The sequence below is a fragment of the Myxocyprinus asiaticus genome, chromosome 1 (genome assembly GCF_019703515.2).
Source record: "Myxocyprinus asiaticus isolate MX2 ecotype Aquarium Trade chromosome 1, UBuf_Myxa_2, whole genome shotgun sequence".
NCBI lineage: Eukaryota > Metazoa > Chordata > Actinopteri > Cypriniformes > Catostomidae > Myxocyprinus > Myxocyprinus asiaticus.
This window is the reverse complement of record NC_059344.1, coordinates 59,120,782-59,138,941: the sequence shown is the minus strand read 5'-3', so window position 1 is coordinate 59,138,941 and position 18,160 is coordinate 59,120,782. Positions and strand designations below refer to the sequence as shown.

At 40.0% G+C, this 18,160-nt stretch overlaps 2 protein-coding genes across 2 annotated transcripts in view; one reads left to right on the top strand and one right to left on the bottom strand.

The window, feature by feature from the left end:
• Positions 1–8,263, top strand: part of pkd1l2b (polycystic kidney disease 1 like 2b) — a 38,022-nt gene extending 29,759 nt beyond the window's left edge. Inside the window, exons 24-34 of the mRNA XM_051696616.1 lie at positions 129–231; positions 328–468; positions 550–735; positions 2,706–3,036; positions 4,023–4,156; positions 4,250–4,377; positions 4,474–4,634; positions 6,557–6,767; positions 7,129–7,230; positions 7,330–7,461; positions 7,911–8,263. Of these exons, the coding sequence (XP_051552576.1) occupies positions 129–231; positions 328–468; positions 550–735; positions 2,706–3,036; positions 4,023–4,156; positions 4,250–4,377; positions 4,474–4,634; positions 6,557–6,767; positions 7,129–7,230; positions 7,330–7,461; positions 7,911–8,033 (1,752 nt within the window). The 3' untranslated portion in view covers positions 8,034–8,263. The remainder of the gene's footprint in view (positions 1–128; positions 232–327; positions 469–549; positions 736–2,705; positions 3,037–4,022; positions 4,157–4,249; positions 4,378–4,473; positions 4,635–6,556; positions 6,768–7,128; positions 7,231–7,329; positions 7,462–7,910) is intronic.
• A 303-nt stretch (positions 8,264–8,566) lies between these two features.
• Positions 8,567–18,160, bottom strand: LOC127423667 (26S proteasome non-ATPase regulatory subunit 7). Its single transcript, XM_051668580.1, has 7 exons — positions 17,975–18,160; positions 15,373–15,464; positions 15,200–15,292; positions 14,989–15,086; positions 14,644–14,724; positions 9,368–9,459; positions 8,567–9,287 (listed from the first exon to the last, which is right to left on the bottom strand). Exons 1-7 carry the CDS (start codon positions 18,046–18,048, stop codon positions 8,831–8,833), a joined length of 987 nt encoding a protein of 328 aa, XP_051524540.1. The 5' UTR covers positions 18,049–18,160; the 3' UTR covers positions 8,567–8,830.

Genomic DNA, 18,160 nt, shown 5'->3' with positions numbered 1-18,160 from the left:
AAATGCTCAACAAGCACATGGGTGTGGTGTTCAGGTGTACACATACTTCCAGGTGTCCATGTAGTGTATTTGTATTATCTTTACCCAGTGTTATTTCCTCTCTGACTATGATGGGTTTCATTCGGCAGGTACTTTGTTTCGCAATATTCTTTGCACTGGTGGTGAAAAATGTTAATTATGATGATGCAGAGCTTGTGGAAAAGATATGTAAGAAAACAACCACTAGCACAGGTAAATCAGGCATGTGACTGACATTATGAGTAGGATAACTAGCCATTTCTCGTTAGCCTTTTATATTATTGTATCCAATTATGCTCTCTTCTGTAGATGGTCTCGATGGAGTCCGACTTGCTAAGAGGGATTGTGCAAACCACTACTATCAGCCCCCACCTTCCACTGACCTTGAGAAGATGAGGAGTAACATGGTTAAACAGCAGAAAGCAAGGGCACTCATCATGGAGATCCTAGGTAAGGTAAAACAACTGGTCACTCTTAGCCAGTGACAATGTGAAAGAGGAGCTTGTATACAGACCTGTATATCCTTTGCAGTTTTTCTGGGGTTCTTGTGGATGCTGCTCTTGGTTGCATATGGTCAGCGAGATCCAAATGCATACTACCTCACTCAGCACATCCGGCAGAGCTTCAGCAATGGGACAGGAGAGAGTATGAACCAAAACGATGTGTTTACCTGGGCAAAATCTGTACTTCTTAGCAACCTCTTTGGACAGTATCCAGGTATCTTGCTAAGACATGAATATAACAAATGCATAATGCATGATGCAATTCATTGCTTTAGTTTATACTGTATCATAGTTACATTTTTCTTGAACTCTCTGTAGGAACCTGTATAAGGAATATTCAAGGATCAATACAAGTTAAGTTCAATTGACCGATGTTTTTATTTGCCCCCACTTATTTATTTTTTCTCCCCTTTTTCTCCTAATTTGGAATGTCCAATTCCCAATTTGCTCTAAGTCCTTGTGGTAGTGTAGTGACTTGCCTCAATCCAGGTTGTGGAGGATGAATCTCAGTTGCCTCTGTGTCTGAGACATCAATCCATGCATCTTATCACATTGAGTGTGAGTTGAGTGTGTTACCACAGAAACATAGCACATGTGGAGGCCCACACCATCCACCGCAGCACAACTCACCCCACAAGAGCGAACCACATTATAGCAATCACAAGGAGGTTACCCTACCTAGCAACCGGTTGCTTAGGAGACCTGGCTGGAGTCACTCAGCACACCCTGGATTTGAACTCGCGACTCCAGGTGTGATAGCCAGCATCTTTACCACTGAGCTACCCAGGCCCCTGTGTGTATTTTAACATTTATGGATTGGTCCCATTCACTTCCGATATAAGTGCCTCGTTGAAACCTAGATTTCTGCTTTTTTTAAGAAATGGAGGAACAAGTTCAAAATAAGGCAATCAACATTATGCCACAAATGCTGTCAATTGAGCTTAACTTGTATTGAACCCAGAATATTACTTTAAAGGCTGGTTTACGCTCCCCAAACAAATGCCAACATTTCAAACATTCAAAAGGTGACTGTTGGAATTAGAGTTCTGGGAAACATCAACAGGGTTAACACACTGAATCCACATCCACTAAAACATTTTTGTTTGAAAATGCATTAATTTACGCTAAGTTTACGGTTCTCATAGAAAGATGTTTTCCTCCACCAAAAACTGAGACTTTTGAAAACATTCTCCATAGCTGCATTCTATCAAAACAATGACTGTAGAAAAATGAAAATGGCAGCTTCAAACTTAAGCGGATTGGTGTCACTAATAAGTTTCTGTTTGAATGCGCAACGTTATTTTGCTACGTTTAAGCCTTTTATCCACACTAGAATGGAGTTTTCCTCCAGTGAAAAAGGAGTGTTTCGAAAACGCTCTCCATTACCGCATACTTTGGAGAGCGATGATGTTAAAAAACTGAAAACAGAGTTTTCAAATTAAAAAATGGATTTGTTTGAAAAGTTGTCAGTTTCCTAACTTAATACATTTCCAAAGTATTCGGTAATGGTGAGCATTTGTACAAGCGGAGGAAAATGCTGTTCCAGTGTGAATGAGAGGTGTAAATGTAGACAAAATCAATATATTTTCAAGCAAAAACATATGAGTGTGTTGCCTTATCCAACAAGGCCCAACAACCATTGGATTTTTGTGTTTGTTTGCATTTGTTGGGGCAGTGCGAAGTAGCCGTAGGGGCCGTTCACGCTGTTTTTCCATTGTTTTTGTATGTAAACAAGTGCTAGATGGACCTCTTTGACCATTGTGTCATATCTTGCTGCTTTTTCAGCATCTCATGCAGGAGTGCCATGGTTTTTAGACACAGTGATAGGTTATACAGAATGTCAACTTTTAAAAGTTTGTCTCAAGATCCTTGCTTTCTCTTATATTTGTTGTACTACGTCTTGCTTTTTTAGTGCAAGAACACGTTCAGTCTGATCAACCCCTTTTATAGAATGTTTTCTTTCAACCCTGAAGTATCACATATTTTTCTCAAATTCTTAATTTTGTACATCCCAGCTAGTACTAGATTGTCTCAATTACTCAACTAGCACTCGATTGGCTTGATTGTACAAGTACAGGAAAGGAAGGTCAGCAGTGCACAGGAGGATCTCGATAGCTTTAGTTCAAATCCATTGAACTAAATCCCCACACTATTTACTGATGTGTTTAATATTCATCTTCTAAGGCTTTATAACAGATGGAAACTCAAAACTTGTTGGAAGTGCTCGTCTCCGTCAGGTTAGGGTGAGAACAGGTTCTTGTGAGATTGCAAAGTCCATGCAGAACTCTGTTCCTGACTGCAATGCCCCATATTCTTGGGAAAATGAGGACATGGGCTCATATGGTCCAGGCTGGGACCAGTCTGGTTTTGTAAATGGCTCTGAGGACATCATCACAGCCTGGCAGTACCAAAGCCAGTCTGAGCTCAGATCATACCCTATCTGGGGTATGATTGCTCTGTATAGGGGAGGAGGCTATGCAGTGGACCTTGGTTCTGACCTACAAAATGCAAGCAGGTAAGCAATTGCATAAACACCCGTGTTACATTGCTGCTTGCTGTAATCCAGGAATTAAAGGTGAAGTGTATCATTTCTGCACCACTAAAGAACAGGTAGTTCCACCCCCAATCCTACGTCACTGATTGAGCTAGAAGATGACATATCAGATGAAATTTACACAGTGTTAACATTCTTTGGAAAAATCACTTAAATATATCATTTACTCACCCTCACGCCATCCCAGATGTGTATGACTTTCTTTATTCTGCAGAATACAAAGATTTTTAGAAGAATATCTCTGATCTGTTATTCCATACAATACAAGTGAATGTTGATCAGACCTTTGTAGCTCCAAAAATCACATAAAGAAAACATTAAAGTAATCCATAAGTGTCCAGTGGTTAAATCCATATCTTCAGAAGCAATATAATAGATGTGGGTGAGAAACAGAACAATATTTAAGTCCTTTTTTACTCTAAATCGCAACTTTCACTTTCACTTTTACATCTGAAAGTCACATGTGGTGCCTGTTTAGTTTCACTTTCACAAGTGGAAGTTAAAGTTAAAGTGGAGATTTACAGTGAAAAAGGATTTAAATATTGTTCTGTTTCTCAGCCACATCTATCATATCGCTTCTGAAGATGTGGATTTAAACACTGGATTCATATGGATTACTTTTATGTTTTCTTTATGTGATTTTTGGTGCTACAAAGGTCTGACCACCATTCACTTGAATTGTATAGACCTACAGAGTAGAGATATTTTTCTAAAAATCCTTGTTTGTGTTCTGCTGAAGAAAGAAAGTCATATACATCTGGGATGACATGAGGGTGAGTAAATGATGAGAGAATTTTCATTTTTGGATGAACTATCCCTTTAAAGCATTTTAACATTGAAAAAATGACACACTTCTCTTTTAAGGACATATTTGAAAATGTTCAATATTATTTTTGCCATTTCATTCGAATGTACTATCCTAAAACATATTTACCTCCAACCAACAGGAAGCTTCAATATTTATTAAACTCCACCTGGTTGGATAAGTACACAAGGGCAGTTTTTGCAGAGTTTACAGTCTACAATGCTAATGTCAACCTATTCTGCATTGTCACACTGATACTGGAGAGCACTGCAGTGGGTGAGAATTTTTTTTTACTTTGAATTATTCCCATTCATACAAAACCTTCTTGTTACATTTAAAAAGAAAGAACTTACGCCTTACATTTTACAGGTGCATTTGAGTTTCGCAGTGTGGTACAGAGTATCCGTCTGTATCAGTCCACGGGTGGCTTTCAGTCATTCCTCATGGCCTCCCAGGCCTTTTATTTACTCTTCATCATCTACTATATGTTTTTGCAGGTCAGCTCTCTAATCGCATAATTTCATTGAACTTATTCTTTACATTGCTATACCCTTTCCATTCCCATTAAACCATGCACATTTTGGGTTGAAAAGGCTAAGCAGTTGAAGCGGCACAAATGGGCATATTTCAAAAACAAGTGGAATCTTTTAGACCTGGCCATCATCATTTTAAGTTGGAGTGCATTATCTGTGTTCATCAAGAGAACAGTGCAGGGAGACAAGGACATTGCATACTACCAGAAAAACAAAGATCAGTAAGTAGATTTTTCTCCAAATCAGTCACAGTCAACGGGATAGTTTGTTTCTGTCATTATTTACTCACCCTCCTGTTTTCCAAACCTGTATGACTTTCTTTCTTCCATGGAACACGAAAGGTGAATATTTGAAGAATATCCTGTCCACTCTTTTCCATATAATGAAAGTGAATGATGACTGGGACTGACAAGCTCCCATCTTGGTCTATATCTTTACACAGAAAAATTTAGTAAGCGATTTTATCACACTAAATCATGTTAACACGTACACCGATAAGCCACAACATTAAAACCACTGATGGAAAAAGTGAATAACATTTATTATCTCGTTAGAGTGGCACCTGTCAAGGGGAGGAATATATTAGGCAGCAAGTGTTGGAAGCAAGAAAAATGGACAAGCGTAAGGATCTGAGCAACTTTGACAAGAGCCAAATTATGATGGCTAGACGACTGGGTCAGAGCATCTCCAAAACGGCAGGTCTTGTGGGGTGTTCCCGGTATGCAGTGGTTAGTACCTACCAAAAGTGGTTCAAGGAAGGACAACCGGTGAACCAGCGACAGGGTCATGGGCGCCCAAAGCTTATTGATGCACGTGGGGAGCGAAGGCTAGCCCATCTTGTCTGATCCCACAGAAGAGCTACTCTAGCACAAACTGCTGAAAAACTTAATGCTGTCCATGATAGAAAGGTGTCAGAACACACAGTGCATCGCAGCTTGCTGTGTATGGGGCTATGTAACTGCAGACCAGTCACAGTTCCCATGCTGACCCCGTCCACCGCTGAAAGAGCCTACAATGGGCACGTGAGCGTCAGAACTGGACCATGGAGCAATGGAAGAAGGTGGCCTGGTCTGATGAATCACGTTTTCTTTTAGATCATGTGGACGGCCAGGTGCGTGTGCGTCGTTTACCTGGGGAAGAGATGGCAGCAGGATGCACCATGGGAAGAAGGCAGGCCGGCAGAGGCAGTGTGATGCTCTGGGCAATGTTCTGCTGGGAAACCTTGGGTCCTGGCATTCATATGGATGTTACTTTGACACATACCACCTACTTAAAGATTGTTGCAGACCACGTACACCCCTTCATGTCAACAGTATTCCCTGATGGCAGTGGCCTCTTTCAGCAGGATAATGTGCCCTGCCACACTGCAAAAAATTTCAGGAATGGTTTGAGGAACATGACAAAGAGTTCAAGGTGTTGACTTGGCCTCCAAATAACCCCAGATCTCAATCCGATTGAGCATCTATGGGATGTGCTGGACCAACAAGTCGGATCCATGGAGGCCCCACCTCGCAGCTTACAGGACTTAAAGGATCTGCTGCTAATGTCTTGGTGCCAGATACCACAGGACACCTTCAGTGGTCTTGTGGAGTCCATGCCTCGATGGGTCAGAGCTGTTTTGGTGGCACGAGGCGGACCTACACGATATTAGGGAGGTGGTTTTAATGTTGTGGCTGATCGGTGTATATTGTTTACGTCTTGTGGCTATACTTTTGAAACAGTAAGTATTTTAATGTTTACGGATTGGCCCCATTCACTTCCATCATAAGTGCCTTAAAGAAACCTCGATTTTTTTAATTTATTTTTTTTAAGCAAAGGAACTAATCAACTTTATGCCGCAAATGCTGTCGATTAAACTTAACTTGTATTGAACCCAGAATATGCCTTTAAATTTTGGTCCATTTCTCACACAAAGCTTCCATAGGACTTCAGAAGACTTACATTTTGGTACATTTGCATCCTTTTTGAAGCTTGAAAGCCGCAGTACCCATTTATTGTAATTACATGGAAAAGAGTGACTAGTATAATTTTTTTTTTAATTCTCCTTTTGTGCTCCATGAAAGAAAGTCATATGGATTTGGAATGACTTGAGGGTGAGTAAATGACTGTTTGAGCATGGAAAAATGCTATATCTCTCCACCAGGTTTCCCAGTTTCAATGACACAGCCATAGCAGACGCTACACTGGGATATCTCATGGCATTCTTGGTTCTGCTTGCCAGTGTAAAACTCTGGCATTTGTTGAGACTCAACCCCAAACTACGCCTCATCACCTCCTCACTGCAGCGGGCATGGAATGAATTGTCCAGCTTCACTGTGGTTATCTTCATTGTGTTCTTGGCCTATGCGCTTACTGTAAGGGGCAACAGTGTCCTTTTTTTTACTATCAACTAATGTGTAAAGTTACTATGTTTTTGTAAGTTTGTTGGATGTTAAAGAAGGGGCAATAGATGAACACTTCTCAAAAATAACTCTCTATTGAACACACATTTTGGTAAACTGGTCTCTGAATAATTTAATACCCTACAAGAATATTATAACTTGTAGTCATACCTCATCTCTAACAATTTAGATCAGTCCCTTAGTTTTTAAAAACAAACACAACAGGTAGACAGAAATACTCTTAGGATAGAGGTCCGTTTTAATTGCACACCTGTAAACACATATTTGCTTGTTTTTATGTAATAATTCATTTTCCTTCTTTTTTTTTTAATAGTGCAATCTAATATTTGGAGGGAAGCTGTACTCATACAAAACTGTCCCCGAAGCTTTTTTGACAATCTTCAGTTTGCAGCTTGGCATATTCAATTACGATGAGGTATGTACAATTTATTTATTTTTTTTTTTTGCTGGCCAAGACTAGGAAAGTAACACAACAAACTTTTACTGTACCATAGTTTTCATGCTGCCTCCACAGGTTGTGGATTCTGATCCTTTGCTTGCCGTTCTCATCGTTACCACTTGTGTGGTCTTCATTACATTTGTCATACTGACCCTCTTTGTCTCCGTCATCCTTGAGGCCTTCAGTGAAGAACAGCAGAATCACCAGGTTTTACAAGAGTCACATTTTTTTCCCCACTGCAGTTAAAGTTCACCTAAAAATGAAAATTCTCTCATCATTTACTCGCACCTCATGCCGTCCCAGATGTGTGACTTAAATTCTTCTGCAGAACACAAACGATGATTCAGCACTGTAGGTCCATACACTGCAAGTGAATAGTGACCAAAACGTTGAAGCTCCAAAAAGCACATAAAGGCAGCATAAAGGTAATCAATATGAATCCAGTGGTTAAATCCATGTCTTCTGAAGTGATCCTATCAGTTCTGTGTAAGAAAGAACAGACCAAAATGTTTTTCACTGTACATCTTGCTATTGCAGTCTCGGTGGCATGAGGGTGAGTAATTGTTGAGAATTTTCATTTTTGGGTGAACTGTTCCTTTAATACTTTTAACAGTTTTTAGACCACTGATAACTGAAAGAGTCTTTCTGATCCTCAGCCTTCTGAGGAAGAGGAAATTGTCAACCTGATATTGATGAAGATCCTCAGTCTTTTCGGAATCAAATGCAAGAAGAGAGAAGCAGACGACAAAGAAACTCTTCCTTCCGAGAGCACCACATAGAACTCATATCATTGTCTACTCGATCTCATAGAGAAACTGACTTTATTCTTGCTGTGTATCACCTTGTCTTCAAATATCTACTTAGTCAGAACCAAATATCTGTATTTTTGCTCATTTATAACTTAAGAATCACACTGCTACAGTGACCTTAGTAGTTTTGATCATACTCTAAAATTTCTTTTCAGGAAAATTTGACTATCATTCTTTACATGTAAAACTCAACTGAAAAGTTAAACTACCATTTTATTATATAGCAGATGATTTAGGATATTTTTTTGAAACCTCTTATTAAAAACGTTCAATGCAAAACTATTGAGGAAAATATTCTTAGATAAACACTATAATAAACATGTTTTTGCAAATAGAGAAATGTGCTGTTTGTGAACTTGAATAATACCCCTTTGCTTTAAGCACGTAGTGAAAAAACAAAACATGTAACAACCCACTACAAGCTTTTTTAACAATGTTTTTTATAATGTTAAAAAAGGAATTCCTTACATGTAAATCTGACAGCTGCAGTTGGACTTTGCTGTAACACTGGTGACCTGTCTTTATATTTGATGGACTAATAAGGTTACTATAATTTAGATGTAAATAGGTGAATCACCCTTCTTCAGGACTGGAACATATACAGAAAATGATAAGTCCTTATATATATATATATATATAATTAAAAAAAAGACAGATACAATGCCCAATTAAACCTGCAGATTGTTACAAAAAAAGAGAGAAGAAATGCAGAATTCCTCCCTTATTCAGCCAGGATTGTATAAGCCCAAGTTCATGCCAATTCAGCTTCATTTCTTTTCCTTTTTGTCATCTTTCTTGGCTGTAGCATCTCCCTTCTCCTTGTCTTTGTCCTTATCTTTATCCTTCTCTTCCTTCTTCTCTTTCTTGCTGTCATCTTTCTCCTGGCCCTCTTTCTTTTCGGCATCACGATTAGCGATTTTGTTATTGATGAGATTATGGAGAGCCACGACAGAGCGGATAAGTGAGGCCAGATAGACCACAAGCATCTGGTCATTGGTTTTGAGGTAGAAGGCCTTGACAAACTCCTGCAGGTTGACATCAGGCAGCAGATTGAAGACATCCTGTAGCTGATAAATGATCTGGTGATTGATGGGCAGCTTGCCTGTTGCAACCTTCTCCAGATAGCTCTTGATATCCAACAGCTTGGAGTTGAGCCCTTTAAGGCCATGCACCTGATTGGTGATCCGTTGCGACAAGGTGCCAACTGTTGTGTCCTTGATATCCCTGCAATAAAATCATCATGAGAATAACTGAACAATAATGCTTACAGACATTCTAATCTAGACTGAATCAAATGATTTTACCTTAACAAATGCTCCACACCCACTTCCTCTGCCTCCTCAGCTCCAATCTCACTGGTCACATGTTCAAATGTCTTTGATGTGGGAGTTCCATCCTTCAGCAAAGAAAAGTGTCATCAATTGGCATAAGAGGAATAAGAAATATTGGTGACAATTTACAATAAGGTTCCAATTTGGTAACTTTAGATAATGCGTTAGGTATCATGAACTAACAATAAACAATATATTTTTACCACATTCATTAATCTTGGATAATGTATATTTTATAAAAATACAACTGTTCATTGTTAGTCCATAATGCATTAACTAATGTAAATATATACAACATTTAAAAGTGTATTGGTACAACTACAATTCCCAAAAAGTTGGAACAGTATGCCAAATGTCAACAAAAACAAAAAGGAGTGATTTGTAAATGTACTTTGACTTCAAACAAAAACAGCGTAAAGACAGTGTACTTCATGTTTTACCTAATCAACTACATTGCTTTTTGAAGACTTTTATTTTTTTAATTGATATCTGCAACACATTGCAAAAAAGTTGAGATGGGCAATTTAGGACCAATAACAATCTGACAAGTTGAAATCAAAACGCGATGTGAACCAGGCCATGTTAAACAGATGAGACAATTGTGTTATAGTATACAAGAAACCTAAAAAAAAAAAAAAGACTAGGCCTTTAAGAGCAAGGATAGGTTGCGACTTGCCAATCTGCCAACAGATGCGTCCGCAAATAATCCAGTGCTTTGAGAACACTGTTCTCCAAAGACAAACTGGAAGGACTTTGGGCATTTTACCCTCTATAGTGCACAATGATGTCATTGTCTTAAAAACTGTAATCAATCTGTATTTGACATCATGACATGGGATGAGGACTACTTCGGTAAACCTTTGTTAGTCAACACCATTCGCCACTGCATCCACAGATGCAAGTTAAGGCTTTACTATGCAAAGCAGAAGCCATACATCAACACTGTCCAGAAGTGGCATCGACTTCTCTGGGCTCAGTCTCATCTGAGATGTAAAGTAGAACAGTGAAACTGTGTTTTGTGGTCCGACAAGTTCACATTTTAAATAGTTTTTTGAAAAAACAGCTGTTGTATTCTCCGTGCCAAAGAGGAGAAGGACCATCCAAGCTGTTATCAGCATCAGGTCCAAAAGCCAATGTCTGTATGGGCCAGGTGTCATTATGTTGATTACCACAAAAAGAATAGTCTTCTCCCTCCTTTTCTTTAAAAAAAAAAATTTTGGGGTTACAGATGAATGAGGCCAATCCGTAAACATTAAAATACTCACTGACGTCTGTGGCAGAGCATGCAAACTGTTACAGACTACAAACCCAAGCCCCCCACTATAAACAATGGCAGTGCCTCCCTAGTCAATGACTTGAATATCTTCTATTCACTGTCTGAGGTTACCATCACAGACCAGAAAAAACATGAGTATGAACCATCGGGTTTGGCTGGGGAAGAAGAAAGAGTGGTCATTTCAGAACTGGATGTGAGGAGGTTGCTATACAAAGTTGACACCAGAAAAGCATGTAGCCCGGAAAATATCCCCGGACGTGTGCTAAAGGTCTGTGCTAACCAACTAGCACCAGTCTTCACGACCATTTTTAACCTCTCCCTCAACCAATGTGTTGTTCCCATATGTTTTAAGTCCTCCAACATCATTCCTGTCCCCAAAATAGATTTCTGTACTGTATCACTCACTTCTATAGTGAAGTGCTTTGAAAAACTGGTCAGAGCCTACGTCTGCTCCTACGGCAGCTCTCTGGACCCATTACAGTTTGCATATCCTGAATAGGTCCACAGATGATGTCTTAATCACACCCTACACACTGCCTTCTCCCATCTGGACCAGAGAAAAGGGAACTACACTATATTGCCAAAAGTATTCGCTCACCCATCCAAATAATTGAATTCAGGTGTTCCAATCATTTCCATGGCCACGGGTGTATAAATGAAGCACCTAGGCATGCAGACTGCTTCTACAAACATTTGTGAAAGAATGGGCTGCTCTCAGGAGCTCAGTGAATTCCAGCGTGGTACTGTGATAGGATGCCACCTGTGCAACAAGTCCAGTCGTGAAATTTCCTCGCTACTAAATATTCCACAGTCAACTGTCAGTGGTATTATAACAAAGTGGAAGTGATTGGGAATGACAGCAACTCAGCCACGAAGTGGTAGGCCACGTAAAATGACAGAGCGGGGTCAGCGGATGCTGAGGCGCACAGTGCGCAGAGGTCGCCAACTTTCTGCAGAGTCAATCGCTACAGACCTCCAAAGTGGCCTTCAGATTAGCTCAAGAACAGTGCGTAGAGAGCTTCATGGAATGGGTTTCCATGGCCGAGCAGCTGCATCCAAGCCATACATCACCAAGTGCAATGCAAAGCGTCGGATGCAGTGATGTAAAGCACGCCGCCACTGGACTCTAGAGCAGTGGAGACACGTTCTCTGGAGTGACGAATCACGCTTCTCTATCTGGCAATCTGATGGACGAGTCTGGGTTTGGCTGTTGCCAGGAGAATGGTACTTGTCTGACTGCATTGTGCCAACTGTGAAGTTTGGTGGAGGGGGGAATATGGTGTGGGGTTGTTTTTCAGGAGCTGGGCTTGGCCCCTTAGTTCCAGTGAAAGGAACTCTGAATGCTTCAGCATACCAAGAGATTTTGGACAATTCCATGCTCCCAACTTTGTGGGAACAGTTTGGGGATGGCCCCTTCCTGTTCTAACATGACTGCGCACCAGTGCACAAAGCAAGGTCCATAAAGACATGGATGAGCGAGTTTGGTGTGGAAGAACTTGACTGGCCTGCACAGAGTCCTGACCTCAACCCGATAGAGCACCTTTGGGATGAATTAGAGCGAAGACTGCGAGCCAGGCCTTCTCGTCCAACATCAGTGTCTGACCTCACAAATGCGCTTCTGGAAGAATGGTCAAAAATTCCCATAAACACACTCCTAAACCTTGTGGAAAGCCTTCCCAGAAGAGTTGAAGCTGTTATAGCTGCAAAGGGTGGGCCGACGTCATATTAAACCCTATGGATTAAGAATGGGATGTCACTTAAGTTCATATGCGTCTAAAGGCAGATGAGCGAATACTTTTGGCAATATAGTGTATGTGCAGGTGCTGTTTGTGGATTACAGCTCCTCCTTTAACACCATCGTCCCCTTACACCTCTGCAAAAAGCACCAGAACCTGGAGCTGAACTCCTCTATCTGCCACTGGATCCAGGACTTCCTGACCGGACACCCCCAGGTGGTCACGATGGAAAACTACACCTCCTCCACACTCACCCTCAGCACTGGAGCCCCCCAGGGCTGTGTCCTCAGCCCCCTGCTATACTCCCTCCACCAATGACTGCTCGGCCAAACACAGCTCCAACGAGTTGGTGAAGTTTGCTGATGACACAGTGGTGGTAGGCCTCATCACTAACAATGATGAGAAGGCCTACTTAGAGGAAGTAGATGTCCTCTCCACATGGTGTCACAATAACAATCTCTCCCTGAATGTCACCAAGACCAAGATGGTTATTGATTACGGGAGGAAGCAGGTGAGGAACTACAGACCCCTGATGATCAATGGGGCCCACAGTCGAGAGAGTGAGAAGCTTCAAATACCTTAGGGTCCACCTCACAGAAGACCTCTCCTGGACAACACACACAAACAGCTTGGTGACAAGGGTGTGTCAGCATAACTACCACCTACAACGCCTGGCCAGGTTCAAGGTGCTGAGGGCTTTCTACACTGGGGCTGTGGAGAGTCTTCTCACAAGGAGCATCACCGCCTGGTTCGGAGGCACCACAGCCCAGGATCAAAAGGTGCAGCGGAGAAGGCCATCAGGACTTCTCTCCCCTACATCACAGACACCTACACCAAGCGATGCAGGACAAGGGCCAGGAGGATTATCAATGACTTTCACCACCCCGGATACAGACTCTTATCAGTGCTACCATCAGGGAAGCGCTACCGGATCCTGAGGACCAACACAGAGAGACTCAGGAGGAGTTTTTATCCTCAGGCAATCCGGCTACTGAACGAGGACACTTGAGAGAGTCTGTATATTCCTGCCTCACACAGACACACATACACAAACAGTTTGCACTATAATTTTAATTAACTAAAAAATTTGCACAATGTATAGTTCTGTATGCTCTGTACAGTTCTGTATAGTTTGCATAATTTCTACTATATTTTATTCACATTATATTTCTTTATAGTCTACTATATTTTATTCTATTTTTTTATCATTATGTGGGAGTATGTCCTTAGTTCGTTGTTGGTTCTGTTTGTTGTTGCACTGTGGGACGAGGAACTAAGGAAAAACATTTCACTACATCACATGTATGTAATATGTATGTGACAAATAATAAAACCTGAACTGTTTCAAAATTATAGCCACAAGACATGTTACATTTTCATGTTAACATGATTTTAGTGTGATGAAATCACTTACTAACATTTTCTGTGTAAAGCTATTTCCAATTTTAACTTTGTTGCCATGACAAAGTAATGCCGTAATCCCTGTAATCTGTAAATGGCGATATAAACAACTTTACAGCTCAAATAATTTTTTAACAAGTTTTAACAGAAGAATTAATGGAAGTGCTTTTATAAAATCATACGCTTCAAATTTCTGCCTTTCAACCCTTTGAAATTTGGCCCCATTCTCTTCCATAGTAAGTGTCTCACTGTAAACTCATTTTGTGATTTTTCTTTTTTAAGGAGGGACAAATTGATATTATTTTTTGTTGTTAGCAACATTATGCAACGTATGCTGTTGACTGAGCTTAATTTATATTGAACCCGGAACATTCCTTTAAACAAACTTGTGTCTTCAGCGCCCAAATGCTTAATCAGTGTTATTAGAAGAAATGGTGACATTACACAGTGGCAAACACTCGACTGTCCCAACTTTTTTGGAGCATGTGCAATCATGTGATTTGAAACGTATGTTTAAAAAAAAAAAAAAAAAAAAAATTACATTCACAAAGTAAAACATCAAATAATGTGTTGGTGTAGTGCTTTCAATATAGTCCTCCTAATTCACTCCTTTTTGTTTTTATTGGCATTTTGCATACCGTCCCAACTTTTTCAGAACTGGGGTTACATATGTATAAAATTAACATTAATCAAGATTAATAAATGCTGTAAAAGTATTGATTTTCATTGTTAGTTCATGTTGACTGATGTTGTTAACTAATGGAACCTTACTGTAAAATGTTACAGAAATTTTATATAAAAAAATACATATATAATAAAGCTGCAAAAGTACTCACATCATGCACTTCCTCAACAGAGATGTAAGCTTCAGTTGGCAACCCCAGGTCTTTGGGTTTCACATCAATAATGACTAAAACCTTTGGGAAATATAATGGATTTAAATAAGTACACAAGTATGTATTTTTCATGCATGGTGGTGAATCTCAAAGAACCTTTCAAAAACATTTCTGGATCACATTTAATCACAAAATACAAAAATTAAATAAAGTTTTGCATAAAGAAAATTCTTTTTTTCTATTGATTTTGGGGTTAAATATGACCCAGACATGTTGTCGTGAGATTTAGCCATATACATTTGGTGTCCAAACTGCAAAGTAAGCTAAATTAACAATATTACATACCGAATTAGAGCAGTACTGTTTCATGAGTTCATTTATGGCAATATCATTCTTGTGCAGTTTTGGGCCTGTGTGGTACCACCCAACTATTCGCTCCCTTGCTGAAATTGAAAGGAATACAAACATTAACAGATTTTTAGCAGAATCAACAAAGCATAACAAGTAAGTAAAATGTAATATTGATTCTTTGCATGTACATTGTAAGCAATCTTACCATTGACTTTCTTAAACATGCCATACATATTCTCCAGGTAGTCATGGTCGAGGAACCACACTGAATCGTCCTTGTCATCCTCATCAAAAGGCACTATCACAAGAATAAAGCATTACTTACTGGACATTTCAAAATGAACTGAATGCCGTCTGTAATAACAGCTACAAAGATACCAGCGAAGCTGTTGGATACATCGAGCACTTTTTTCTGCCATGAGCCCAGGAGAACACCCACAACTCGCTTCTGGCTGCCAACTTTTCCGATCCTACAAGACGAAAATACAGGCAACAGGTGGTTTGCGTACAAAGAGAAGTCTGTTCTTCAATATATATATTCTCATGTACAGCTAATATATTGGCTCTTGGAATATAGCAGCTTTGTCAGATCATTAAGAAGAAGCCTTTATTTTTGTCACACACTATACATTTGCACATATACAATGAAATGCTTTTTTTCACATATCCAAGCTAAGCTGGGTTCAGAGTGTGGGCCAACCATGATACGGCGCATCTTGAGCAGACAGTGTCAAGGGCCTTGCTCAAGGGCCCAACAGTGGTATCTTGGCGGTATACTATCTATGGGGCTTGAACCCCCGACCTTCTGGTCAGTAACCCAGAGCCTTAACCGCTGAGCCATCTTATGTATTGCAACTGAAGCTCTTCTGAAAGCGTCTGTTCAGCATGCTGCATATTTAATATACAGTTGTGCTCAAAAGTTTGCATACCCTTGGAGAATTGGTCATATATGTACCATTTTTAAAGAAAACATGAGTGAGCAGGCAAAACCCATTTCTTTTATTTCTTATGGGATTCATATTCAGCTGTAGGTTATAACAGAATGGCACAATCATAAAACAAAACATGGCAACAAAGAAAAAAATGAAATGACCCCTGTTCAAAAGTCTGCATACCCTTAGTTCTTAATACTGTGTATTGCCCCCTTTAGCATCAATGACAGCGTGCAGTCTTTTGTAATAGCTGTCTATGAGGCCCCAAATTCTTGCAGGTGGTTTAGCTGCCCATTCGTCTTGGCAAAATGCCTCCAGGTCATGCAAAGTCTTTGGTCGTCTTGCATGAACCACACGTTTGAGATCTCCCCAGAGTGGCTCGATGATATTAAGGTCAGAAGACTGTGATGGCCACTCCAGAACCTTCACCTTTTTCTGCTGTAACCACTGGAGGGTCAACTTGGCCTTGTGCTTAGGGTCATTGTCGTGCTGGAAAGTCCAACAGCGTCCCATGTGCAGCTTTCGTGCAGAAGAATGCAAATTGTCTGCCAGTATTTTCTGATAACATGCTGCATTCATCGCAAGATTCCCTGTGCTTTTAGAGCTCACACACCCCCAAAACATCAGTGTGTCACCACCATGCTTCACAGTGGGGATGGTATTCTTTTCACTATGGGTCTTGTTGACCCCTCTCCAAACATAGCGCTTATGGTTGTTAAAATAAAGCTCTATTTTGGTCTCGTCACTCCAAATTACAGTGTGCCAGAAGCTGTGAGGCGTGTCAAGGTGTTGTCGGGCATATTGTAACCGGACTTTTTTGTGGCATTTGCTTCTTTCTGGCAGCTTGACCATGTAGCTCATTTTTGTTCAAGTATTGTCGTATTTTGCTCCTTGAAACAACCACACCGTCTTTTTCCAGAGCAGCCTGTATTTTTCCTGAGGTTACCTGTGGGTTTTTCTTTGTATCCCCAACAATTCTTCTGGCAGTTGTGGCTGAAATCTTTCTTGGTCTACCTGACCTTGGCTTGGTATCAAGAGATCCCTGAATTTTCCACTTCTTAATAAGTGAATGAACAGTACTGACTGGCATTTTCAAGGCTTTGGATATCTTTTTATAACCTTTTCCATCTTTATAAAGTTCCATTACCTTGTTACGCAGGTCTTTTGACAGTTCTTTTCTGCTCCTCATGGCTCAGTATCTAGCCTGCTCAGTACATCCACGTGAGAGCTAACAAACTCATTGACTATTTATACACAGACACTAATTGCAATTTAAAAAGCCACAGGTGTGGGAAATTAACCTTTAATTGCCATTTAAACCTGTGTGTGTCACCTTGTGTGTCTGTAACAAGGCCAAACATTCAAGGGTATGTAAACTTTTGATCAGGGCCATTTGGGTGATTTCTGTTATCATTATGATTTAAAAAGGAGCCAAACAACTATGTGATAATAAATTAATAAATAATTTTGCATGATCAGTCATATTTTCAAAATCAATGCCAGGGTATGCAAACTTTTGAGCACAACTTTACCACTACTGATGCTAATTTGGTATTTAGTACGACTCATAACAATTTTACAAGTGAAAAGCTCAAGCAACTGTCCTTGGACAAGAATTGCAGATGTGCTATTGGGTATTATTATAGCAGTTATAATGTACCATTAGCCTAAATTAATTATCTAATCGATAAACTGAATTTTCATGGTCGGATCGCGATACACACACATTTTCGCAGCCCTACTTGCAATTAAAATGAATTAAACGTCTATTTGTATACACGAATCTGCAACTGTTACTGATCATAAATGACTAGCCAGTTAGATATTTGTTCCTCTATAGTTAAACTACATTTATTACACTGACTTAAACATTATTAGGCTGGATTTAACCTATATATATATAATGTCATACAGAAGCTATTTAAATGATTAAATTAGTGTTTTATTGACAATGTGAGGCCTTTAGCTCGTAGCGGCTAGTTCCATTGACACATAATGACAGTGAGTTAACAAATTTACTGAAGCACCATCACAACACTCATATTCACCTGTTAAAATGATCCACAACGCTCAAAAGCACCAAGGGATGAACGACGACCTTTTCTACCGCTAACTCCGGCATTTTCGATCAGTAAATCCGAATGTTTATTCACAAATCAATCGTTTTGTATTGCTCAGCACTCCAGTTGAATGAATACTGCACTGGTTGTTCCGTTTCTGCTTCGTGGGTTTTA

Coding starts and splice junctions, on each gene's coding strand:
- LOC127423667 (XM_051668580.1), bottom strand. CDS start 18,048: ATGCCGGAGTTAGCGGTAGAAAAGGTCGTCGTTCATCCCTTGGTGCTT. Junction 15,465..17,974: donor GTTGTGGATCATTTTAACAG/GTGAATATGAGT, acceptor TTCGTCTTGTAG/GATCGGAAAAGTTGGCAGCC. Junction 15,293..15,372: donor TGTATCCAACAGCTTCGCTG/GTATCTTTGTAG, acceptor TTCTTGTGATAG/TGCCTTTTGATGAGGATGAC.